Consider the following 27509-nt stretch of genomic DNA (forward strand, 5'->3'; position numbering starts at 1 on the left):
TGCACCAAACTCTTCAGAAAACACTTGATCAGAGTGACAGGAGAAAGAGCGAGCGAGAGAGAGAGAATGAAAGAAAGAGAGAAAGCATAATTCATGCTATTTGAAAGAACAAAAGCCTGCGAGAAAATGACAGCTTGTCAGAAAAAAAATAAAAATAAAGCCACGGAAGAGAAGAGACAACAACACAAGGCATAAAAGCAAACAAACAGAGATAAAGTAAACAGACTTTGGTTTATCTGTGCGCTCGCATAGGCCTTTTTATTTGTGCTTGCATAATTTATATTTCTTGGAGTAAATTAACATGCAGTATGTGGGCTGTCAGTGAGATGATATAAATGTGCACAGTGATTCTGAACGGTGTTTTCTGATCTTTTCTGTACATATGCATATGTAGCTGAATTAGTTTTACATTCAGGTAAATGTTTCTGTGACATTTCAATCAGTCAGTCCAAAATCAAACCCCTGATCAGCTGGGATTTACATTGGAGATATGCAATACAATGTGAGAAGCAAATCTTGGTATTCTGCTCTCTTTTATTCTGCCTGCTTCTCTCTTCGGAGGCGAGTCCTGATAGACATCTGTGATTGACAGGCAGGTTTTATTGCAGAGGAAAGGTCAAGGTTGCTAAAAACTTAGAGAGAGGGGGGCTGATTAGATGCTCTGTGATGAGCTCAGAAGCCTCCCAGAAGCCTTTGCTCAATATCCGCCCGTCTCCCATCAACCCACAGCATAAAATCAAGAAAGAAAATGTCTGAAGTTGATATTCTTATATAAATACAAGCGTACATTAAGTACATAATTATATTTTACTCTGCTGGCCACAAGGAATAATTAAGATTTTGGTAACACTTTACAATAAGGTTCATTAATTAACATGAACTAAGAATGAACAACACTTCTACAGCATTTATTAATCTTAGTTAATGTTAATTTCAGCATTTACTAATGCATTATTAAAATCACAAGTTGCGTTTGTTAACATTAGTTAATGCACTGTGAACTACATTTACATTTACATTACTTTTATCCAAAGCGACTTACAAATGAGGACAATAGAAGTAATCAAAACCAACAAAAGAGCAACAACATGCAAGTGATATGACAGTCTCGGTTAGCCTAACGCAGTACACATAGCAAGGTTTTTTTTTTTTTATAAAGAAAAGAAGTAGAAAGAAACCTAGTTTTTTTACAACTGTATTTTCATTAACTAACATTAACAAAGATTAATAAATAGTGTAATAAATGCATTGTTCATTGTTTGTTAATGTTAGTTAATACATTAACTAATGTTAACAAGTGACACCTTATTGTAAAGATTTTTTATTTTTGAAAGAAGTCTCTTATGCTTATGAAGGCTGCATTTATTTAAAGGGATAGTTCACCCAAAAATGAAAATGTGATGTTTATCTGTTTACCCCAAGGGCATCCAAGATGTAGGTGACTTTGTTTCTTCAGTAGAATACAAACGAAGATTTTTAACTCAAACCGTTGCAGTCTGTTAGTCCTATAATGCCAGTCAATGGGAACACAATCTTTGAGAGTAAAAAAAACATGCACGGACAAATCCAAATTAAACCCTGCGGCTCGTGACGATACATTGATGTCCTAAGACACGAAATGATCGGTTTGTGCGAGAAACTGAAGAGTATTTTTATCATTTTTACCTCTAATACACCACTATGTCCAACTACACTGAGCGCATGCACGGCATCCGGTGCGTGACGTCTGGCGTAGTTTATGCAAGTGCACAGAGATATGACGGCTAATCAAAATGCGCTTACTTGCACTTATCCTGATTGTTCAAACCGACTTAAACCTAAAAGATTACGTTTGCTTGCGCGAACTCATCCGGGAGTGTTGACTTTTCAAATTGCGTAAACTACGCCAGAGCACATACAGACGTCACGCACCGGATGCCGTGCACGCGCTCAGGGCAGTTGGACATAGTGGTGTATTAGAGGTAAAAAATGATAAAACTACTGTTCAGTTTCTCGCACAAACCGATCGTTTCGTGTCTTAGGACATCAATGTATCGTCACGAGCCGCAGGGTTTAATTTGGATTTGTCTGTGCATGTTTTTTTTACTCTCAAAGATTGTGTGCCCATTGACTTGCATTATAGGACTGACAGACTGCAACGGTTTGAGTTAAAAATCTTCGTTTGTGTTCTACTGAAGAAACAAAGTCACCTACATCTTGGATGCCCTGGTGATAAACAAATAAACATCAAATTTTAATTTTTGGTTGAACTATCCCTAAATACAGTAAAACAATAACATTTTGAAATATTATTACAGCTTAAAATAACTGAATTGTTTTCCATTTTAATATATTTTAAAATGTAATTTATTCCTATGATAACAAAGCTGTATTTTTAGCATCATTAATCCAGTCTTCAGTGTTACATGATCCTTTAGAAATAATTTTAATATAATGGTTTGCAGCTAAAAAAACACTTCTTATTATTATCAATGTTGAAAACAGTTGTGCTGCTTTAATATTTTTGTGGAAACCATGATACATTACCATTCAAAAGTTTAGAGCAAGTAAAATAATAATAATAATTTGTAACAGTAACTGTATTTATGTTACAGAAAATTTCTATTTCAAATAAATGCTGCTCATTTGAACTTTCAATTCATCAAAAACTCTGAAGCTGAATTTATTCAAACACTTCAACCAAATTATCTGAGTAATCCATATTAGTTTTTTATACATTATCTATATGCAAAGAATTCCATTTATTTATCCTAGGGAATTTTATGAGAAACGTCTGAGACAGCAAGTCATGGATTGACAGAAAGAGAGGAAGAGAGAGGAAGGCTTGATGCTAATGCTGTAGAATGTATTCCCCTTGTGTCTTGTTAACTTCTCAAGTTTTGCACGGTTTATTTGGAAGCTCCCGCTGGGTGCCTCTTCTCCAGCAAATTACCATGGAAACAACTTTTAGATATGTCCCACTGGATATTTTCAATTTATGCAATGAATGATGAGTAATGAATATACAGGTTTTCCCGGGCTGTCTGTCTGGGTCAACACAGAGGATTTTGAATTAAGTGTATGAATATTTAACAGGGTGAGATGTTGCTCGTCTCTGACTGGAAAAAACACACTGATGCAGGGCAACAGAGCAGTGGGACGTGCGCGGTATGAAACTGACTTCTTAACACCACGGATTGTTTCACAAACATCCACAGACCTCTAAACATCTGAATGTCTAGACTTGACCTGTGTGCAATGTTCAGAAAGTACATTTTGCAACAATCCCTGAACTTGGAAAATCGAGAATGCTTTGTTTCTTTCAAGGTCAGATGGACTCGAGTGAAATAAAGATGCTTTCAAGCATGAAAAACACTTGTTCAGCTCATGAGTAGCATGAAGAGCAGAAGAAAGCAAGTTGCTTTGGCCTTGTTGTGTAAGATATTCAAGGCAGGAGATCTGGATCTTCCACTTTCCACTGAAAAACAAAAGCTCAAGGAAACTATGTGCACTAAACACATTATTTAGATTTGTGCTAGTATAGTACATAAACAGATTACATACTACTTTAGCATTGTTTCACAATCTAGCTGCCTATTAATATTTAATTTTTCTTTATTATTTCCAATTAGTAATTTAAGTGTTTCTCATATTTTAGTAAAATTTTTGTTTAGTTTTATATTAATATTGTAATTAATATTAAAATAAATGATAAATATTGTTATTTTAGCTTAATTTCAATGTTTGTTTCAAATGTTTTTAATAATTAAAGTTTAAGTTAATTATAATAAATCTGCTTCTAAGATACTTTCTTTAGATTGCACTTTTATGTATGGTTGTTCTCTTTTCTTATTTGTTTTTAATGCATTTTAAATACATTTTTAATCATTTTTATTTTTAAATTATATTTTCATTTCTTATAAATCCTTTTTATATATAATTATATCATTTATATAAACAAACCTGTCTTGCCTACATAGAATTCAAACACTTTTTAAAAAAAATTGCATTTCATAATTAGTAGGGACACTACAAGCGAGTGTCATCTTCTTCTATAGTTAGTTTTCTCTTTCAGTTTAATTACTGTCAAGATTATATCAGATCAGCAGTTTGAAGACAGTCTTGCTCCACAAGTTAGTAAAGGTCAGTATGTTTAGAAACTAACCTGAATAATAATACATCTGGTATAACAAACAAAGATAACTCAATTGCTGCCTTGAGTAGTGATGTTTGTTTGTCTGCAACAAATTCAATAAAAAATGTATTCATTTAACTGTTTATTCAATATTTATGTATACTAGAGAGTATCATTTCATTAACAAAGCAAATACTAACACTAGACAGCAAGACCTCTCACTGGTTTTAACAGATCTACTGTATGTCTTCCTGTCTGTCTGAGACTTTTTCCTGGCGTTGTGGTGCGAGGAACCCCAGCTGTGATTGGCAGCACTGACTTTGGCTCCGTTCTCTCATCAGCTTCTCTTGTGTGTATAATCAGTCAGACCCAGGAAAAGTCTGAAGAGAACCAGAACCGCAGTTCCCTGTAGGAGTCCTGATGCATGAGCCTTACACCTCTAATGACCAATTCACCTTCTGACAGAGCAGACCAGGTGCCACTTGAACTATTTGAGCTCATTTGTGTTAGAGCGGTTATGTATTGAATGAACTATGTGAACTCCAAACTGTCAGTCAGATTATCAACCATACTGCTGGTCATATTTCTTGTGAATTCACTATATTTAAGGTTTGCTCACACCAAGAGCTAGATGAAAGCTTTTTTTTAAATCTGTTTTGTGGTAAGCCACCAAGCATTGACAGCCTGTTTGCAAATGAGTGTTTGTATGTGGGTAAATAGTGTGAATGTGTTTGTACTGAGGTTTTTCATCTCTGTTTCGGATGATGGGGACGGGCTGGAGCGAACAGCTCTGACGGCATGGCAGATCCAGAGATACGTCTCCCGTAGCAACGGAAGAGCTTTAAAGTCCAACCGTGGCTTTGTCACCCCGTCAAATCACCATGAAGGTAAACAGCACAACACCTAAACAACCTCACAAACAGCAGCTACATCTGAGTCACACACTGCTTCAGCCAAATTCCTCATTAACTGGGCTAATTACTGCAATTAAATGGGAGTAATTACTTTTAGCACAGAAATCACTTAATATCTCAGCTGGCCTCCTCTTGTATTGTATTTAGTGTCGGAACTTTTAGAGCCAAAGGGAGTGTCGAACCAATTAAAGAGGCCAAGAAAAGTCAGTAGCATAATCAGTAGCATAAAGGGACTTGAAGTCTCAGAAACACACATCTTTATCTACATATCTAAATAGTACATCCGACAGTTCGTTTACTGACTGGTTAATGCATACTGCACACAAAAATGCAAGTGCTTTTTCAAAACAAGATCTACTTTCTGAATTTGACAGCATTTGCAAGCTTCATGCCATCATATCTGAAAGTCATTTTAGTTTGAGGAAGAAAAAATGCAATCAGTTATCTTAAGAAAATTATTTAAAAAAAAATATATATATATATATATAAAAAAGGTTCGTAATTCTTTATATGGTTTAAAAAAATGTGTGTGTGTGTAGTGTATATATATATATATATATATATATATATATATATATAAAATTATTATTTAAAAAAAAATAAAAATTTAAATTTATAAAAAACAGTAAGTTACACCCTGTTTGGCCAGCTTGAGCAATCTCTAGCAGTCAGGCTGCACTGGTTTTTATCAGTCCAACTGGTAACAACACTTCAGAAGATTTAGTCTCCAATTTGCAAGCTTCATGCCATCAGATCTGAAAGAAATTCAAGTTTGTATCACTTAAAATGATAAGAAAAAAATGCAATCAGTTATCTATGTTTCTGCCTCTAAAAGAAAATCGCAGGGAGAAGAGTCTCAAACTGAAGAAGATCGACAGTGCATTTATTACAGCATGACAGATAGTTTCTGATGCAGAATTCAAATGCTTTGGGCATCGATTGCAGCAGCCGTTTCAAATACAGTGGCGTCTGAATGCTGTAGCAGAAGGACGCCATGAAAAGTCTTTGTCCAGCAGCCTTTGAGAGACCAGTGTCCTCTTCTCTGACCCTGCCAAAACACAGAGCCTCTTATTTGACAAATGAGCTCAAGGGATCTACAGACACCTTTCCCTGTCATTTAAAGACATTGAGCAGTCGTGTTACCAGACAATGTCTCTCAGCATTGGCGGAAAACCTCAGATAATTCATACAGAAAATTACAGCATATATATCCACTTAGAATTTTATCAAACTCTCAGTAATATCACAAAATGCAATTAAATGTGCATATAATTATACATACTCTAGAGCAGTGGTTTTCAAACTTGCTCCTGGGGACCCACATCTCTGCACATTTTGCATGTCTCCCTAATTTACACACCTGATTCAGATCATCAGCTCGTTAGGAAAGAGCTTCATGAACTCAAATGAGTGTGTCAGATAAGGGAGACATGCAAAATGTGCAGAGCAGTGGGTCCCGAGGAACAGGATTGAAAATCACTGCTCTAGAGATGTCTATCTGACTTGTGACTCGAGAAGCTTCGGGCTAAAATAAAATAAAATAAAGACAAAAAAGTTCAAAATATTGTTAAAATATTTGAATTTTTATTATTATTATATTATGTTTATGAAAAAAAAAAATTATATTAAAAATCTTATAAAAAATATTCTGACATTGCTCACCTTTAGTTGCCAAAAGGCAGAGGTTTGTTGCAAATGGCTTAAAAGTTTAAATCAAGGCTCGAAAGTGCAATGTCTATGGCCACTACTCTCTCATACAACTTTATGCAGACATATGGGAAATAAGCCAACAGATCAAAGAGCACAGCTGTTCTTAATTGCTAAATAAGCTTGTTTGTTTTCTTTTTTAACTAAATGCCATTAGAGAACTCTTTTTTTTTTTTTTTAAATAAAAAAGGGAAAATAAACTACCATTTAAAAAATGCAGTACTTCTACTTCCTTTTATGAATAGAGTTAAATCAGAACAGTCGATTTTTAACCTTCATTAAAAAAAATTCCTTGTTTAGTGTCAACGTGTGTGAAAATGTACCCTCTTCTGCATTCAAATCAGAGGCCTAGGAAACTTTCAGGATACTAAATAATGAAATGTCACACATAACAAGGGGGGGATTAGGAGGCCAATGGACTTGTGGCATTTTAAAAGTCAAAATGTCAATTTATAATCTTCCTCTTAAATATACCAATTTTATGGTTGTGTGGCTGCAGGTGCCTGGCATGTAAAGAGCCTCAGCTTTGCGCTTTCAAAAGGGTCAGCAGGTATTGATGCCCAGGAAGTCGATGTCGCCGCCCTTTAGGCTGAAATGAAAACACTTGAAATCAATACATGAACCATCACAGCGTGCCGATTAAATAAAGTGTTTTAAATGCCATTTTGACACAACAGGAAATGTGTGTGGCAGACTTTAAGGGATTTACATGGTCACACACAGATAAAAAGCTACAATACATGGTTCCAGACGTATTATACTGTCTGTCTTCTATAATCTGCTGTCTTTCTTTAGACGGAAAGACCACCTGAGACAAGCCTGCTATTGCTTTTGTGTTGAATGCCACAATGCAGGAATAGGAATAAATCACCCAAAAATGAAAATCTGCTGAAAAATCACTCAACCTCAGGCCATCCAAGATGTGGTTAGGTTTCTTTATCAACAGATTTGGAGAATTATATTTAACATTATTTGCTCACCAATGGATCCTCTGCAGTGAATGTGTGCAAATGTCAGAATGAGAGTCCAAACAGCCAATCACAATAGTCCACAAGTAATCCACATGACTCCAGTCCATTAATAAATACCTTGTGAAGTGAAAATCTGCATGTTTGTAATAAACAAATCCATCATTATAATTTTAATTTATAACCCTTTTTCCTGAGTAACTGATGAGCTGCACTTTTAAATATCACGAAACCTAATTTGGAAACAACATTAAAAATCAACCACTGATGGAGGAATCTACACAGGTACAGTATGATATGCAATGCAGAAAAACATGCACAGTTTAGTAATAGCTGGATGCTCTCGTGTTCCAGTCTTGAATTGAATTGAAACATTTTCAATATAACTAAATATAAAAACGTGCGGAGGGTTAAGCTGTGCTGTTGTTGGCTGCCACAGTAACGGCAATAAGCTAAGGAATTCCTTTAAAGTACTTGTTTTGCATATCAGAAAATCTGTCATGTCCGGCGACGTATACATGGTTTGCAGCTCTTCAGTTAAAATACTGAGTGTGAAATAATAAAATATGTTAAAATAATGTTTGCTCTTATCATTCTGTGGACAAAATCCCATGAACTTCACCCAATCGGGAGCTGTATGTGCACTCATCTGTTTTCAAAGCAGCTAACCTCGCGTCGCTTCATGTCATCTTCCCACTCATTAAACTATAACTGGTCCTTTACTGCAAAAAAGACAGTCATTGCGACACTGTAAAGTGATGAAACAATGGTGCCACATGATTTAAAAAATCGGCTATATTATCGGCTCAGAAAATATGTAAATGTGACTAGAAACCAGAAATGTGACCCTGGACCACAAAACCAGTCTTAAGTGTCAGTTTTTCGAAATTGAGATTTGAAATTGAGAATAAATAAGCTTTCCATTGATGTATGGTTTGTTATGATCGGACAATATTTGGCCGAGATACAACTATTTGAAAATCTGGAATCTGAGGGTGAAAAAAAATCTAAATATTGAGAAAATCGCCTTTAAAGTTGTCCAAATGAATTTTTAGCAATGCATATTAATCAAATAATAATCAAAAACGACGTTTTGAGATATTTACAGTAGTAAATTTACAAAATATCTTCATGGAACATGATCTTTACTTAATATCCTAATGATTTTTGGCATAAAAGAAAAATCTATAATTTTGACCCATACAATGTATTTTTGGCTATTGCTACAAATATACCCCAGCGACTTAAGACTGGTTTTGTGGTCCAGGGTCACAAATGTAAAGCACCGTTCTAGTTGGGCGAGACTTCCACATTCAGAAAAAAGTCTATAATCCATAATAACGATATCCTGTGGTGAAAAAGTCCATTCCCTGTTGTCCTCTCACATCAAAATCCATTGACATACTTGTTCAGAATTAGACTTTTATCAGAACAGTGCTTGTTCTGTGCATATTTCTTTCCTGATTCAGTTGAGACGACTTTTACCTGGATTATGGACTGGAACCAATGATTTGAAGTTAAAAATGTATCGATTACAAATGTGGAACTTTTCACTTCACAAGACGTTATTTTAAAGTCATATGGATTAACTGCGGATTATTGGGATGTTTTATCAGCTGTTTGGACTCTTATTCTGACGGCACCCATTCACTGCAGAGGATCCATTGATAAGCAAGTGACGTAATGATACATTTCTCCAAATCTGTTTCGATGAAGAAACAAACACATCTACATATTTGATGGCGTGAGGGTGAGTTAACTCTAAGCAAATTTTCATTTTTTTGGGTGAACTATTCCTTTATCCTCCGATTTGTATTTGATGAATGAACTGGAAGTAATATCAGCCATGATTTTGAACCAAGGATCATGGTTTGACTGGTGTATTTGACTGGTTCCTCTGTCTTTTTTGTGAAAACTAGAAACACATGTAAGTACATAAACCATCACCAGAGAAAAAAACAGTTCTCTTGGAAGAGCCCAAAACACTCTGATCGTTTAGTTTTCTGTGAGAGACAGTGAAAGGCGGTTAGCATCTCAGCCCCACCTGCAGAGTTCAGACAGCATGAGAATATTAGAGCGCATTCTGCCATAATGACTCTCATTTACAAGCCATAAACTGACAAAGCGCCAGACTAATTATGTCAACTAGCAGCTTCTGAATAGCCCTTGATCAAGCTAATCACCGGCAATCCAAAAAAACAGGTGTTGAACATTTTTAAGCCCTCCCCCTCAAATCAAAGGTATGAAAGGCAGAAATTGAAACCATCAGATTGTTTCCATGCTTCTGTTTTTGAATAGCCAGAATATGAGAGGATGAGTCTTGCACAGAATTATGAAAGGATCTGATAAGAAAGCTACGGCGAAATGAATTCAGAAATAGACCTTTTGAAAGACCTAGCTGCACACTTCAAAATTACTTCACATACTTCTGTATGAAATAGAAATAAATTTCCCTCTGGCTGCATAAAAGACTCTTTCACTCTCAAATGCTTCTCATAAAACTTTCATTCAGAGCTCAAAAAGTCATCATACAGTGACATTACCTGTATGCACCACCTAAAATGCACTTTTAAATATCACAAAACCTAATTTGGATACAACATTAAAAAGCAACCACTGATGGAGGAATCTTCACAGGTACAGTATGATATGCAATGCAGAAAAGCATGCACAGTTTAGTAATAGCTCACTGTTCTTGCTAATAGCTGAATGAATGTGATGAATACCAAAATGTGCAACAAGATTTACCAAGATTAAATAATAAACACAAAAATGTCCTATAACATGTCCTTTTTTTAACGATATAGTGTACAGTAGATGTTTCTGCACTTACAACAAAGAGCAAAGCAGCATTCATTTAGACTATGCTTTAAACCGCCCTATTATGTTTATTTTGAAAAAACAATCTTTCCTGGCATTCAGTAATTTTTAAAAGCTTGCATAAATTATAATTTATTATTCAAAAGGGTGCATCTTTTATTAATGTTAAAGTTCATTTGTACAATTTCAGCTGTCTCGTTGAAATAAGCCCCGAAAATCAGCAGAATGTGTACTTATAAAGCAAACATGAGCCCACAGGATAATACAGGATGGCTGCATTATCCCAACACAACATATGGCCGCCAAACATGCTGTGTCACTAAATTAAATATAAACAGCAACAATGTTCTGATTTATGAAGCAGCTTTATTACAAAAAAAAAACCCTGCTGTCTGCAGTCTATGCGTAACTGTTAAAATGACCTGAATAAGATGAGATAGAGTCTGTTATTAAACTGATAAAAACAACACAACTCTGCTAGTTTCATAAACAGCTCTGTTTGGGACGGTGCTAATCTGATTTTCAGGATTAGTGTCATTATATTGTGCTGCTGAGACTCACCGCACAATCATTCTGTCCCGTTGTAACACTTCGCCGATATTTGACTTGTGAAATGGTTCAAATTGAGGCTACTGATTCGATAGGCTATAATATCTCAATTTCGAAGCGGAATATGATACAGTACAGCAACGCAAATGGTTAGCTATGGGCGTCAATTATCCAAAAGACTTCTTAAATATATATAATAGTGAAGTGATAATATAAGTTCTCGTCGTATTTTGTTAACATTTCGTACAATATTGCCGTCGATCGCATAGCGAAGCATACTGTTTCTATGGTTACCACCACTGATTAACGCAATTTTTTTCACTAGCGTCTATTTGTGTGTTTAGAAAAAGTGCTCCCAAGTCACACTTGTAACTTATGTTTGCTGAAACTTATATATTTTTTGCAATAAATAAATAAATAATTTATCAAAGGCTTCAAGTTATTATTTGCAAGAGAGACACTCCTGCAGTTGTGTCGCATATCGAGTTAGCGTCATGAACGCCGTTTCTAGTTAGTAGTTTACATGTGAAAACGCGTCTTAAAACCCCATTTTGTAGCTCTGCGTCTGCTTTTAACGCAATATATGAACGGCCCCTTACTTCCCCACAACACTTTACAGATAAAGTTCATGCAGTCCCGCGATATTTCAGTTAAACAACACGTAAAAAGTAAATCTCTGAATATATCCTAAACTGCCTCAACATATAATCGTAATTTGTTATTGTACTTAAATGGCGTGTGTGTGTGTGTGTGGAGAAATCCTGTACGAGTAAAGCCACAGACGGTAGCCTACAAACCCGGTTAGTCATTGTGCCCAAGATGAATAGCCTGTCTAACTCTATTACATACAGCAGCATTAGTAGATTTAAGTACTTAAAAATGAATACTCACCTTGACAACGCGTGTATATCACTGAAAGACTCAGAATGAGCAGCAGAAAGAGCCAGTTCGTTTGGAGCTCGATCCTTACGCACATACTGAAACGACTCCTCAGAACACACTACAATTTGTCCTTGTGTTAAACAATGCGGTGAGAATCACTCGAATGTCAAATAAAACGTCCGTGAGGTCTTGTAAGCATGTGGGCTACTCGCGTCTTTGCCGGTGAATCGCGCAGAGCTCCGGCAGTAACGCAGAGAGAGCTCGACTCACGGACTGTTATAAGCGGATTGCGCGGTGGAGCTTCAGCACCGCGGACAGCTCCAGTCAGCCTCAGCGCGCCTGGACACTTTGGACAGCAGCCTGGCGTTCATCCAGTAGCATTGGACTTATTTAGAGCAGCTGCTTTTGTGTGCGGCGAGGCAGAAGAGAATTACATCAGATACATGATTATCGTCTTAATGTAATGAGTACAGGTTCTAATATAAACGTAACCCTGGGGGATACAGATATTTGAAAGGGTGGAGGGAGGTACAGTGAGTGAGTGGGCTAAGTTGGTTAAAACAATAGCAATGTTTTTAAGGGAAACTTTGTTGGGTTTTAAATTTCCCATTTTGATTTCATGGGTTATTTAGAAAAAAGGTAACTTCTTATAAAATCATTTATTTGCAGATGCTACTTGATTTGATCTTTTGTTATATCTATTGCAATGCCATTTATACATTTTAAGTGGGGGTTAAAGGAATAGTTACCTAAAAATTAGAATTTGATTAAAACGTATTCACCCTCAGGCCATCCAGGATGTAGACGAGTTTGTTTGTTCTTCGGAACAGATTTGGGGAAATTTAGCATTACATCACTTGCTCACCGATGGATCCTCTGCAGTGAATGGGTGCCGTCAGAATGAGAGTCAAACCAGCTGATAAATACATCACAATAATCCACAAGTAATCCAGACTCCAAACCATCAGTTAACGACTTGTGAAGTGAAAAGCTGTATGTTTGTATAAAACAAATCCATTATTGAGGCGTTTTAAACTTTAAACTATCAGTTCTGGCCAAAATACATAATAAAATTTGCTTAAGTGAAAAAGTTTGTCTCCTGCTGTCCTTTCACATGAAATTCCACCAGCATGTTTGTTTAGAACTGTTGTGGACCGTTTTCAATGCACACAATGTGTGATGTGCATATTTTTCTCCAGATTCAAGCAATATTATGGATAGCGGACTCATATTTTAACTCTTGGATGGCCTGAGGGTGAGTACATTTTTAAGCAAATTTTCAACAAATCGTCCAAAGTTTCCAAATAGTTCTGGAGCCACTGTACATCTCCTAAACTAACAAAAACCTAAATGAAAACAGAAGAATAAAAAATGTAGAAACAACATCAGGTTCTCCTGGCTCTATTTTACATCCTATACTGTATATTTGGCAAGACAGTCTGTGTTTTTTTTTTTTTAATGCTTGTAACTCATTGTTTACACAGTCAGCAAGAGATTTCAGCCAAGCAGCACTGCTGTTGAAAAAAGTCTGTCTGCTTAGTTAATGAAAATCACGGCCGTGAAATAAACTGACCAATGTGTTGAGGTAATGAAGCGATCAGCATCATCTTCACAGGCTCTAAATTCATTCGGATGGGATGCTGACTAAACAGCCGTTTAGATATTATTACTGAGAAATTAATCTACAGCCTCGCATATTGGGAATAAGATTTACTATGTCCTTAGCAATGACAGCGTCAGGTCTGGCCATAATAAAACTGCATTAGTAATTAGAATTTTTTTTAAAACAATTAAAATAATTAAACATACTGGAAAAGAACAGGTACGTATTAAAACGACCCCCCCCCCATTTTATATTTATTTAAATAACAATCAAAAACATACATTCACATATCAACACATTAAAATGGTTTTAATATAACTAAATATATATATTAATAATAAAAAAAAATATATATATATATATATATATATATATATATATAAAACATTTTTATAATTCCTTAATTATATATGTAATCTGTATTGTTAAAATGCCACTTTCAGTGAATGACAGATGAAATTCACATCTTAAATGTAGTAAACTTGAGTATATGTGTATCTGCTGGAGGATTTGATCAAAACTGCTGTGAAAAGTGCGATTCAGGCACCGAGCCTTTCACAGCTGCCAGATATTTTTGTCTCAGTCTGCAGATGTCACGGCCTCCCTCTGTTCTGCTAAATGAGCCTTTCTCTCTGAAAACATTTCCACTCAGGACTGGACGGCTCTGCCTGTACTTATGAAGTCATTGTGTATGAGCAGAAACAACGTCTTTCATACCCAAGCACCCTGCATCAACTTTATGCAGGAGGATGCCTATAAAACCTGAGAGGGATCTTTTAGCATTGCTGTGCATCTCAATAGCAGCTGATGTTTCTGAAACAGCCTTATCTTAATGGCTGCAGAAACAGCACGAATGAGATTGTGTGATTTCAAATAATAAAAAAAATATATATATATATATATATATATATATATATATAAAACATTTTTATAATTCCTTAATTATATATGTAATCTGTATTGTTAAAATGCCACTTTCAGTGAATGACAGATGAAATTCACATCTTAAATGTAGTAAACTTGAGTATATGTGTATCTGCTGGAGGATTTGATCAAAACTGCTGTGAAAAGTGCGATTCAGGCACCGAGCCTTTCACAGCTGCCAGATATTTTTGTCTCAGTCTGCAGATGTCACGGCCTCCCTCTGTTCTGCTAAATGAGCCTTTCTCTCTGAAAACATTTCCACTCAGGACTGGACGGCTCTGCCTGTACTTATGAAGTCATTGTGTATGAGCAGAAACAACGTCTTTCATACCCAAGCACCCTGCATCAACTTTATGCAGGGAGGATGCCTATAAAACCTGAGAGGGATCTTTTAGCATTGCTGTGCATCTCAATAGCAGCTGATGTTTCTGAAACAGCCTTATCTTAATGGCTGCAGAAACAGCACGAATGAGATTGTGTGATTTCAAATAATAAAAAAAAAAATCCTTCCAAGGTTTCTCCAATATCACGTACAACCTATGTGGTCTTCTCCACCCACTCGCAGTCATCTCACAATTCCTGTGACCTTCATATATATCCATGTGAATGATGACTGAGACCAAGTGTACAGTTTTACAATCCATAAAGATGAACACCTTCCACATTTGTACCCCACAATGTGAAACTTGACCCACACAATCCATGCAGCCTAATTCTGTGTATTTCAGAGTATGAAATCACTCATGTCAACCAAAACCAGCCATGCACACATTTGAGATTAAGCATACTTGAACTCTCTTTTCTATACTTTCATGACATTATACATCATGTTTGAGCCGGGGTGCTTTTGTAGAATGGCTGCTGAGATCATATCATCATGAGATTATATAAGAGATTTTTATGCTTTTACACAAAGGATTTCACCTCTGGAGGAAACAGGTACAGTCTGACCCCCTGGTATAAATCGTGATTTAAAAAAGCTTTTCTTTCGCATTTGAAAACGTACTCGCACACCTGTGGCCACTTCTAAGACGAAGTAAATTATTCATCAGGCAAGAACAAACATTACTTTGTTTGCATGTCGGGGTGGTAATATTAATATTCATGAGGCCGGGACAGAAGCTCAGACTGCTAAGAAGTCATTTTAACAGAAAATGGGTACTTGACATGACATTTCAAGCAGTGTCCTGTCGCTATACTACATCTCTAATTATCTGAAATGCAGTTTTAGAGCACTTTATGTCCATGTACAGTAGTAATTGGGAGAAAACATGGAATATATATACTATACCATTGAAAAATATGGGGTTATTACCTTTTTTTGAAAGCAAGGGTGCATTAAATTGTCCAAAAGTGACAGTAAAGACATGATGTTATAAAAGATTTCAATTTCAAATAAATGCTGTTTGTTTGAACTTTCTAGTCATTAAAGAATCTTGACCAACATGTATCACGGTTTCCACAAGAATATAAAGTATCCACTGTTTTCAACATTGATGATAATAATAAAAAAAATGTTTCTTGAAGATCAAATTAACTTATTAGGATGATTTTTGAAGCATCAGGTGGTACTGAAGACTGGAGAAAAATTCAGCTTTGCATCACAAGAATAAATTACCTTTTAAAATATATAAAATAAATCGCAAAGGTTATTTTAAATTGTAATAATATTTCACAATATTACTGTTTTTATTGTGTTTTTAATCAAACAAATGTAGTCTTTGTGAGCATAAGAGACTTCTTTCAAAGACATGCAAAAAAATCTCATCGACTCCAAACCTTTGAATATACTTTTAAAAAACAGGTTGTATAACGTTTATTTAGGCATGTATTTTACATCTAATCATCATTTTAACCAACATTGTGATCTTGCGTATCAATGGAAGCAAGAAAATCACATGGCCAGTCACAAATTTGCATATGTGTGACCCTGAAGCACAAAACCAGTCATAAGTAGCACGGGTATATTTGTAGGAATAGCCAACAATACATTGTTTGGGTCAAAATTATCATTTTTTTTTTATGCCAAAAATCATCAGGATAATTAAGTAAAGTCGATCATGTTCCATGAAGATATTTTGTAAATTTCCTACCGTAAATATATCAAAACTTCATTTTTTATTAGTAATATGCATTGCTAAGAACTTCATTTGGACAACTTTAAAGGCGATTTTCTCAATATTTCGATTTTTTTGCACCCTCAGATTCCAGATTTTCAAATAGTTGTATCTCAGCCAAATATTATCCAAACCATACATCAATGGAAAGCTTAATTATTCAGCTTTCAGATTATGTATAAATGTCAATTAAAAAAAATATAATAATAATCTTATTTATTTTACATCACAGTAATTTAAAATAAAATAATTTAATAATCAAATTAATTTGAGTAATTTGTCAACTAGCCAAATATATGCTAATATGTTTAGAGATTTAATTTAAAAAGCAATTTCTCTAAATCAAGCTTCCATTCAAATCAATCCCATTGAAGCTAGAAAGATAAGGATGAGGAACATTTCTCACATTCACTAACGCAGGTAACAGAGCTCCAAACAAAAGTTCACATAATTCGTCCAAACACAACGCTAAGACTACGTAAACACTGGCTCACATCTCTGGAGTGTGTAAAAACGAGTTTCTCAGCATCTTCTGTGACAGTTGTGTTGAAGTGTTGCACAAAGGTAACAAAGACTCCCATAGCTCTGATTGTATCTCTGTCTGCGGTTTGATGCAGCATTATTCATTTTCTGTTGTCATCTTGGTTGTACAGAGACTGATGCACAAACGTGCAGAGTGCTCAGATATCTGATCAACCACAAACACAACACGATAAACCTTTTTTTAATCCGTCACTACCCTAAATGGAGTGCAATGGTGGAGTTTGAAAATTACAATTACATTCATTTTCTCATTGACTGTTAGCGATAACATGCAACTTTAAAGACACGTCTCAAGGTGTTTCACAATGTTATAATTCTGTATGTAATTTGGTCTCCCATTCAGTCAACTGTTAAGATGAAATATTTTGCAATAAGCCTCTACTGGGTTCAGTTACATCATTTTAAATGCTTAGAGACAAATGAATGTTGAAAATCAAGACCACTAGAAAAAACTGGGAGGTTAATGTTGCACTCTATATTACTTAAAACCTAGTTGATCTGTAAAACCTGAAGCCCCCCGGAAGTAGAATATATGACCTTTCCTTAAACAAGTACCAGGTCTTATAAAGGTCAGAGGTCATTCTGACTGTTTGATATGCATTAGTAAAATGAGTTCCTGAGGTCCTTAGCTGATTTATTCCAGTGATTTATTGCACAGCACTGATAATTCACTTATCAAACAAAAATGATGCTCTATTAAACAGCTGCTGACCTTCACACCGTCAGAAATCTCACACCCACTCGATTGCACTACAGGATTGCTGGGCTGGAGGAGATTCTGTTGAAAAGGGGCTATAAAAATGTTTAATTTAAGCTCTGAGAAAATGCAGGTTTTATTATTTAAGACTACTGGAACCATCTTAACAGCTTTTTTATTAGCTGATCTTTATGGGAAATTGTTGGCAGCAGGGCTGCACCGGATCTGACTGAAACATTTCGTCAGCAGTTTGAATAGGTCGCAGAGAGTCAAGGTTTATTGTCTCTGTGTTCTGCGTGGTAGATCTACAATAACACTGCGACAGACGCTAAGACCGCTTCAGTGTTTCCCAGTCCCTGTCAGATCTGGTGAATAAATACAATAATAAACATTTTCAAAAATGGGTACAATGAGGTGACATTGATCTACTCACCCTTTAACCACTGAACATTAAAAGGAAACTTAAGTGTAAAAGCATTTTACAAATTAATACAGCAGACCATGAATGACTTGTAAAATATCACTATATATCTATATTATGTCATTTGCATGGCCTTAATCATAAAATGTTGATTAACTGGAACATTGAGTGATAATTTTTCAAAGTGTTTTTTGTCATTCTGACAGATAGCACATATTGTATTTACCTGCTTTAGAAACATTCCAGTAAACACTGCTAATAGGGATTAGAAGTGAAAAAGGGAGACAATTACATTTTAAAGCATCTGTGTGAAAACAAACCTGGAGAGAGACGTGAGGATTTGGGGAGAAAAGGGAGAGATTCTTAGTGCATTTCAATGTATTTTGAGGAATTCAGGTAAATTAAATCAGGAGGACAGACCTCACTTGCGCAGTGCTGCATACGCTCTCTTTTTTCACATTGTTACAGTGGAATACAAAGGAAAAAAGTAAATAATGCAGTTGACCTGAAAGGAGCTCTTTCCACAAATATTCTTCTTATGCATGTCACATTAAAATTCCAAGCATTTAGACTTCTGAAAATGGAACATGAAGGAAAATTTACAGCTCATTCAGTCATACTGTTGAATAAGGATCATTTGTATCAACTTTATTAAGGTCGCATTTTAGTTTGGGGACCAATTCTCACTATTAACTAGCTATTAGCTTTTGCCTCAATAAACTTCGAATTTGCTGCTTATTAATAGTTAGTACACTGTAAAAAGAGTTGTTTCAACTTAAAATAATTTGTTACCTCACTGACTTAAAATCTGTAATTTATTCAACTAAAATATTCCAGTTGTCCCTTAAATTAACATTGAGTAACTTAAAATTTCAAGTTGAATAAACTAAAAATTTTAAGTCAGCGCAGTAACAAATTATTTTAAGTTGAAACAACTTTTTGGAACAATTTTTTTTTACAGTGTATGGTAGTTGTTAAGGTTTAGGTATTGGTAGGGTTAGGGATGTAGAATATAGTCATATAGAAGAAGGCATTAATATGCTTTATAATAAACAGCCAATATGCTAGTAATATGCATTGTAATAAGCAACTTGTTAATAGTGAGAATTGGTTCCTAAACTAAAGTGTTACCTGGGTTTCACTTTATTTTGATGGTCCCTTTAACACATTCTATTGACTATAAGTAATGTTGCACCTACATTTCTACTAACTCTCATTAGAGTGTTAGTAGTGTATTAGTTGACTGGTAGGGTTAGGGTTAGATTAAGTTGACACGTTCTTGCAAAGATACTTATAGCCAGTGGAATATCTGTTGGGAGACCAACACAATAAGGAGTTAGTAGATATGAAGCAGACAGTCTACTAATACTCTTATGAGAGTTTGTTGACATGTAGTTGCAACATTACTTAGTGTCAACAGAATGTTCAAAAGGGACCATCAAAATAAAGTGTTACCGTTACCTTTATTATTTGCATCAGTCTTTTTAAGTGGCATTTCTCCAAACAGGAATTGCCTCTCTTAATCTAAAATGCAGTAGGCATGTTAGAAAAAAGGTGGATACAACATGCCATTTTTCTATGACTTTCCAAAGCACATGAATATGAGGTACGTGATTGGTTGTCTATTGCTAAGCATAGCAGTAACATTCTAAGTACAGAAGTTCACATTGCAGATGTTTGCCACTGCAATGCAGGGGTTAACACTGCAAAAGAGCCTGCTCTGGGGCTAACACCGCTAAATTACAAGTGTGAAATGTTTCTCTTCTTGGTTAAAAAGCGGTTCAGAATGGGAATAACCCAGGGTTAAGCACAACGTGAGTTATTAAGTGTTTAAAGTTTGCATCTTGTGCAGAACTGCTGCTGAAACAGTCTGACAATCTATGGTTGGATCATTTGTCTATATATACCCTTCAGAATTAATTCCATCTGCTCTACTAATGAACTTTGGAATTAAATGGCTAATTAATTTGCACTTTTAAGCAGTTTAACGTTCTGAAACATACATCTTTGGGGGGATCTTTATAATGATCTCAACACTGTAGAGACCATTAAAGCATGAATAATAAAAATGCAGTATTTTTAGTTAAGAATAATTCTTTCACATATTGCAAATCGTTTATGTCTCCCATCCCTGCAGTTATAAACAAAGCAAGCTGTTAAAAAACGATTAGCTGCTTTGTATCATGATTCCTGATGTTCCTGCATCCCTCTCAACGGGAACATCAGTCTGCAGACAATACACATTCCCCACACTTCAATGGGGCTCCAAACGGGAACTGCACAGTGAGAAGATCAGAGCGTATTTATTAGGGGAATAATAAAGTAAATTTATATTGACTTTGTCTGACAATGGACACATTAAAAGACCATTAGCTAAAGCAGAAGAAATCCATCCTCAACCCAGAGAGGGCTATGTTAATTAGCTTAGGGATTGCCGCGATCAGCGGAAAGCAAAAGGCAGGTGTTAAATCACAGGATTCTAGCATAAGTTTAAACTTGTTGAGACTTGGGAATTTTATATGTGATATTAAAAGACCTCTGAAACAACCCATCATCTGTCAGAACAACAGGATACACAACTTTATGGTTATAGTTATCATAGGCCTTTAGTTCCTATCCTTTAATCTGATTGGCCAAGAAGCATTCAGTTTGTCTGTTTAGTAGAACATTATATTTTTAATGCGAGTCGCTTGTCAAATTAAGAAAACAAAGGTCTGACTATCATTAGTTACATTACTATTTAAAACCTGCATTATTTTACTAGTACCTAGAAGACCAAACCATCCATTAGCATTATACTTGAATCAAAACAAAGCATGCATGTCTACAGGTAATAAAAAAAACAAACTCTCATGCATTATCCATTAATGTCATGTAGGCTTACATTGAAAACAGCAGTCTTCTAAAACAGTACGCATCCAACACTTCCTCCGACAGATAAAATCAAGCACCATAAGCCTCTGCCAGCTAGAAAATCACAGGACAATGCAAGGGAGGGTTTAAGCCAGTGTCCTGCTGGTTTAACTTTCCCACTGAAGAGCAAATGATATAAGTGAACATGGATCAGAACAGAGTAGACAGATACTGTGGATGAGCCCAAACACAAAGCAGTGGGAAATCCCAGCATGCCTCTCCTGCGCGTTCCCACAACGCTGTTTATCTAAGGGCCCCCTGGAGACTCCAGGGATTAAATGCTATTCTTGTGTTTGCACACTGCGTTCCTTCTAGTCTGCTAGACAGATGTTCTTATAAACCTTAAAAAATAAGGCAAATTTCTCAATAATAAAAAAAGTAACCTGACTTGTACTGTTGTTCTTAGGGTAACTGAGGATAATATATACACTAAAACAAGTTTGTGCACCTAATGTGACTCTACTGTATTTGCACATGGAAGTACCACTTTTACACAACTGAATATGACCCATTGTTATATTTTTGATCTCATTAAGTATGTCAAGATTCTAAATTTCCCTATTTAAAGATAATGTTTCAGACAGTGTGTGATCAAATGAGCTATCATGCTTGTATCATGCTCTTTTTCATTAGCTTGCATAGCACTTTTGGATGGGATTAGGTCTAAAATACTAAAATATTGAAGTACACAGTCACCCGAGCTGTAATTGCCACGTGACTGATCACTCATATTAGAACTCTTTGCAGCAGACAAGAAAAACCCTTCCAAATTAAAAGCCCTCCAAAATCGTGGTCACTGATATAATATAATATGTGACCCTGGACCACAAAACCAGTCTTAAGTCGCTGGGGTATATTTGTAGCAATAGCCAAAAATACATTGTATGGGTCAAAATTATCGATTTTTCTTTCATGCCAAAAATCATTAGGATATTAAGTGAAGATCATGTTCCATGAAGATATTTTGTAAATTTCTTACCGTAAATATATCAAAACTTCATTTTTGATTAGTAATATACATTGCTAAGAACTTCATTTGGACAACTTTAAAGTCAATTTCCTCAATATTTAGATTTTTTTGCAGCCTCAGATTCCAGATTTTCAAATAGATGTATCTCGGCCAAATATTATCCAATCCTAACAAACCATACATCTATGGAAAGCTTATTTATGTATAAAGAAAGCTTGACGCTTAAGACTGGTTTTGTGGTCCAGGGTCATATAATATAATATAGCATTTAATCCTTTATCTCAGGATCAGATGGCATACCCACAAACGTCCCATAGTCCGTTAAGTAACAGTTTGTTGCATATGACACAAAAATGATAAGAGCTGACTGGGTCGCCTGGCTCTATGCAACTTCCAGGTATAAGGGCTGAAACTACCCCACAGACACTCTTTAGTCATATCTGTCAGAAATCAAGTTCACAGCCATAAAAATGGATCAACATCTTTTATTTACAATAAAACAAATGCAAAACTCTTTCTTATATATATATTGCTTTTATATATCATTTTGCTTTTACTGCATAAGCCACTGGACAGACAAACAGTCTCTTGTTTGTATGTACTTTCATAATAAAAGTCTTATTTAATGCATAGAAAAACAGGGGAGGACACACACATACACACACTACATATGCACACACCACACTTACCCACAGACTCCTATCAATAATTAATTTTGGCAGAGTTAAATTCTATAGTACTAAATTATCATCTTAAATTAATGGTTATAAATGTCATTTAAGGCCCAAACATGAAGCACCCCCAAGAAAATAAACTGAATCATAAAGAGGTGTAGAATTAAAATGCTGCCATTCAGTAAACCAGTGCCAAATTAACTTCCTCTGGTTAACAGTAGTTCACCAGTTCACAAAGGAACAAAGGAGAGAAAGATAAATACCCTATTTCATTAACTGCAAACTACAGTAAAGCTGTGCTACACAGTTCACTCAAGCAAATTCAAGGCAAAATGTCATGAAGCAGACACTCTAACCAAATAAAATAAACATAAATTAGATAAAGATTTTATTACTTCATTTTCTTGGAGGGGTTGTTGATGGAGACATGTGCGATCTAAAGAAATACAGGTGCCACACAGCTGCAAAAAATAAAAATAAACTCTAAAACACACTGTATATGTTGACCTGCAGTGATAAACTTTAGTCCCACTGTAGGCTATGAAGAAACCAAAGTGAATCAGTGCTAGGGTAAATGAGAGGTAAACCGAGGCACTTTTCAGTGCACGCGAGCAGCAGATCAGATCTACGCAGCGCTTTCCGAAGGTTGACCGTCACCATTGCTGTCTTTAAGGATAGTACTTTCAGTTTGTGTAGTGTCTTTCTCCGGTCCAGTGTTGTCTTCATCATGTTGCACTGAGTGTGGTCTATAGAGTGGGGGGCTGGAGGGAAAAAAAGACAAAAGATTTTTTAGAAACAGAAAGATAAGGTTATAGCCAAACCTTCATATGAGTCCCTTGTGAGAGGTCAGACGGCACAATGCCATGCAGAGATAGATAGCAGAGTGAATGTCCCTGATTGGTCACAAATGCACATCTACAGTAGTTCCAAAACAACCACTCTGTTTACAATAAGGTCTTGCTCAATTATCAGTTTAAACTTTATGTACATTAATTGTGGCTTACTGCATTTCCAAGAACATCTTTTGTTGATCCTGGAACAAAAATACTATCAAATTAACAAAAAGCCTGAAGCCTTTCCCTTATTACCCCCTATTCTTTCCTATTAAGTCTCCAACATTTCCCCAACCGTTACCCATTAAATCAGTGGTTGATAATGAGTGGTTCATGTTTTTCAAGCTCCAAAATCTAAGTCAAACCTACCACAAAGATCTGATTGATAGTATATTGTTTCTGAACCAACAAGGAACATGTCCTACTTGGCAAAAAGATAAGCATTTGTCTGTTAGTACAATACTCTATGCGGCCACACTTTGAATCTGTTTGTGTCCAAACCCAAAACAATGTTCAGGCAACAGTGTCAAGGCATGCCTTTTAATCCAAAGATACAACTAATGTTTAGAGTTTAACACACAGCAGAACACATCATGCGTTTAGAGAGAAGCTTCTCGAAAACATCAATCCTCAGTCTGGCCCATCCAGGGTCACCTGTTAATCACTGTCAGGCTTGTAGAGATACTTCATAACCAAACTGTCCACTTTCTTCTTCTGTTTCTTTATCCCTTTTTTGCCTGGGGGTCGTTCTTCATCAGGACTTTCCGGATCCCCATCTGAGTCTTTCTGTCTTGGGGTTCTCTTCACGCTGTTTGAGCTGCGGTATGAAACTGTTGATGCAGAGCTTGAAGATGATGATTCAGAGTCAGATTCAGACTTGGACGATTCAGATTCTTTCTTTCTTGAGCTTTTGGATCTTCTCTTTTCTTTCTGTCTGGAATGCCGCCGAGTATGACCCTCATTGGAGGAGCTGTCAGACTCAGAGCGCCTGCTCTTCTTCTTGTTCTTCTTCTTGCTGCTCTTGGAGCTGAAGGAACTCAGCGAGCTTCCAGAACGTCCAGAATCTACAGCAGAACCTGAAGCCGAGCGTCTCAGACTGGACCCGCTGAGGCCCAGACCTTCATCGTCCTTGTCTTGCAACAAACTCTTGATACTCTTCCTATTTTCTTCCTCTCCCGCACCACCACCTCCCTCCTCTTCTTCATCTGAGTCTTCTAAGCTGCAGCGTTTGAATTTAATTGGCTTGAAGCTCAGGACTTCATTGATGGCCTTTTCTAGCTCGGGGTCCAGGTAGTTGCGGTGGCTCACAGGTTTAATGTCAGAAGTGTCCAGCTGGGTCTCAGAGGAGCGTAGCTGGGCAGGAGTGGACAGACTACGGCCCACTGAGCGTGGACTATATGCGGCCACACTCACAGAGTCAACATCATCATCGTCATCAACATCATCATTATTCAAACGAACTCCAAACTCGCTAAGTCGGGTGCTGCGGGCCAGGGAAATTCGTGAGCCGACGCTGGTGCTTCCAGGACTTCGGCTTCTAGATCGTTGACTCATACTGGTACTTGTCGGCCCGTAATCACTGCGGCTGTCATCCATCCAAGAAGTACTACGGCGCAAGCTGAAGCTGCTCACACCAGACAGAGCATCGTCATCTTGGTCTATCCCATGGCGTGTGGAAGCTCGGCTCGGGGCAACCGAGGACACCATGGACTCTTTGTCAAATTCTGGACTGCTTTTGGTCCAGCGACGATCTAGACCTTTCCTGGCCCTACTGGCAGCCTCAGAGTAAGCCTGGGATATCACTGAACCCCGGTCATCCAGGTCATCACCAGTCTGAGGCCTGTCTGTGGGTTTGCTTTTAGCTTTGCGCAACGACAATCGGTCAGGCATGTCCGGCTGCTCCCGAAGGGCGCTGAAGAGAGAGCTGTCATCCCCTGCACGTCCGTTCCAGTCCTTCTGGTGGGAGCGTTTCCTGTAGCTGAGCGAGCTCATCACAGACACTGAACGGCTCTCGTCTGAATCTTTTTTTACTTCCTCCTTCCCCTCTTTTCCCTCTTTCCCTTCTTTTATATCTTTCACATCTGCATTAGCAGCATTGGTATGTCTGAGACGGACAGAAAACACATTAAAAACGGCAGAATTGCAAATGATCAATGAATGAAACAGGATGATACCCGTGACAGAGATAAACATGAATTCAACGAACGAAAGAGATTTGAGAGGTAATTTAGGAGCATATTTTACACCAACCCCAGGAATAAACTTAAAAGGATTAAACTCCTAATGGCAGTTATGTAACCGCGCCGTACTAATACTACTGAGGAACAGAACAGTAACAGCAGCTCCCGGTGAGACAGTCATGAATCCAACACCATCAAATGCTGTCTTGAGCTTATTAGCACTTCTCACAGATGGAGAGGACATATGTAAATCTTGGCTGGTACTCTGGTAAACCACATCAGTAGCGCCCCCAATGTTCTTACCCGGTAAATTTAGCTACAAAAGCTGCCTATACTCTTTGAACGATTGTTCAATCAAAACTTAAGGAGGATTAAATGAAACACTGTAAATTAAATATGCATCTGTTAAATATGTGTTTTTGTTTAGCTTGAAGGGGGTTCAAAATCAAAAATCAAAATACTAATTTATACTTCCAGAAAAAACATATATTAAATGTAAACAAACTCTTAATTTAGTCACAAGTTCCCCTGCACCATTAAGTGTGGTTTAATTTCTCCAGTTCTGGGGATCATAAATTGATCTCAGTCTTTGAAATGAAACTTCAAAATGCAACTAGAGGGGTTCCACACTGACCTGGTGGTCTTCTGGGTGCCCTCATCAGAGAGTGTCTTGGCGGATCCTTTGCTCTTTGAAAGCAATGACTTCACCCCATCCACGCGGTCCTCCACCTCAGAGTCCATATCTGATTCATCTCCACTGCCAACAAGAGAAGCTCAATCAAATATAGCAGCTGACATAAAGGTCATTTCGGCTGGTCAAGGCAAGAGGGTTACGATACTTCGGTTAGTGGTTAATGCCAAAACAACACGTGGTTTCAATAAAAGAAACAGGGGAAAAGAGGATTTCAATCCATTCCACAATAACAAAGGCAGATATTTTACTGCATTCTCTCTGCAAACAAAGTGGCACGTTATATCATTTCCATAAGCTTTTGCAGTTACTATTACAGTTTATATCAGACTCTGATTTTAAGAAAATACACAAAAGCATTTACAAGTATAAATCTGCGTACAAAAATTGCACAGACACACAATCAGGGATGCCATGATTACGGTGAATTTAGGCTACAGATGTTTCTGGAGAATTTCAACTTACTGTCACACACAATTTAAAGCTTAAGCACACACACAGCTCACATTTAAACACTAATCGACTGTGACAATCTGCTTCTATTGGTTGCATATCGCAGTTCCACTCAATTACAGCAAATCAACCGAATGCAATTGATTCCCCCTTTCCAGAATCCAAGCAGTTACACTTGCACAACAACAAACATGAACATATCACAACTTGCTAAGTAGCAAGATGCACTAGGAATTCATAGAACTCTAGAAACTTAATACATTAATTTGGATTTTCAAACAAACGGGTGAATGAAAACGGGTTTAGCGGTGGGATTCATTTAACATGGGCTTCTGTTTTTCAATGTTTAAATTTGATATTTTCATATTTTCCTGGGTGTATAAATGGCTCTGATGAAAAGATGGCTGGTGTAATGAGTAAAAACAGATGAGCAACACACGACTGATGATATTGTTAAACGTGCAGCACATGCTCATGAAGACAGGAAAATGCTGCTGTATTATCAAATTAGTTATTGGACTAATAATTCTTCTCAT

At 36.6% G+C, this 27509-nt stretch overlaps 2 protein-coding genes across 14 annotated transcripts in view; both read right to left on the reverse strand.

Annotated features, from left to right (window-relative positions):
• sez6a (seizure related 6 homolog a) overlaps positions 1–12269 on the reverse strand; it is a 53861-nt gene extending 41592 nt beyond the window's left edge. The window contains 1 exon segment of the mRNA XM_058789246.1: positions 11964–12269. Within this exon segment, the coding sequence (XP_058645229.1) occupies positions 11964–12048 (85 nt within the window). The 5' untranslated portion in view covers positions 12049–12269.
• Positions 12270–22611: 10342 nt separating this feature from the next.
• Positions 22612–27509, reverse strand: part of myo18aa (myosin XVIIIAa) — a 42987-nt gene continuing 38089 nt past the window's right edge. For 11 of the 13 annotated variants that reach the window (XM_058789195.1, XM_058789194.1, XM_058789190.1 and 8 more), the window contains 3 exons: positions 26464–26586; positions 24304–25753; positions 23441–23577 (listed from right to left, as the gene is read on the reverse strand). In XM_058789195.1, coding sequence (XP_058645178.1) covers positions 24307–25753; positions 26464–26586 — 1570 coding nt within the window. In that variant the 3' untranslated portion in view covers positions 23441–23577; positions 24304–24306. Of the gene's footprint in view, positions 23578–24303; positions 25754–26463; positions 26587–27509 lie in introns of all 13 variants that reach the window. The other 2 variants (XM_058789193.1, XM_058789192.1) reach the window with 1 other exon arrangement.

The sequence above is a fragment of the Onychostoma macrolepis genome, chromosome 10 (genome assembly GCF_012432095.1).
Source record: "Onychostoma macrolepis isolate SWU-2019 chromosome 10, ASM1243209v1, whole genome shotgun sequence".
Taxonomy (NCBI): domain Eukaryota; kingdom Metazoa; phylum Chordata; class Actinopteri; order Cypriniformes; family Cyprinidae; genus Onychostoma; species Onychostoma macrolepis.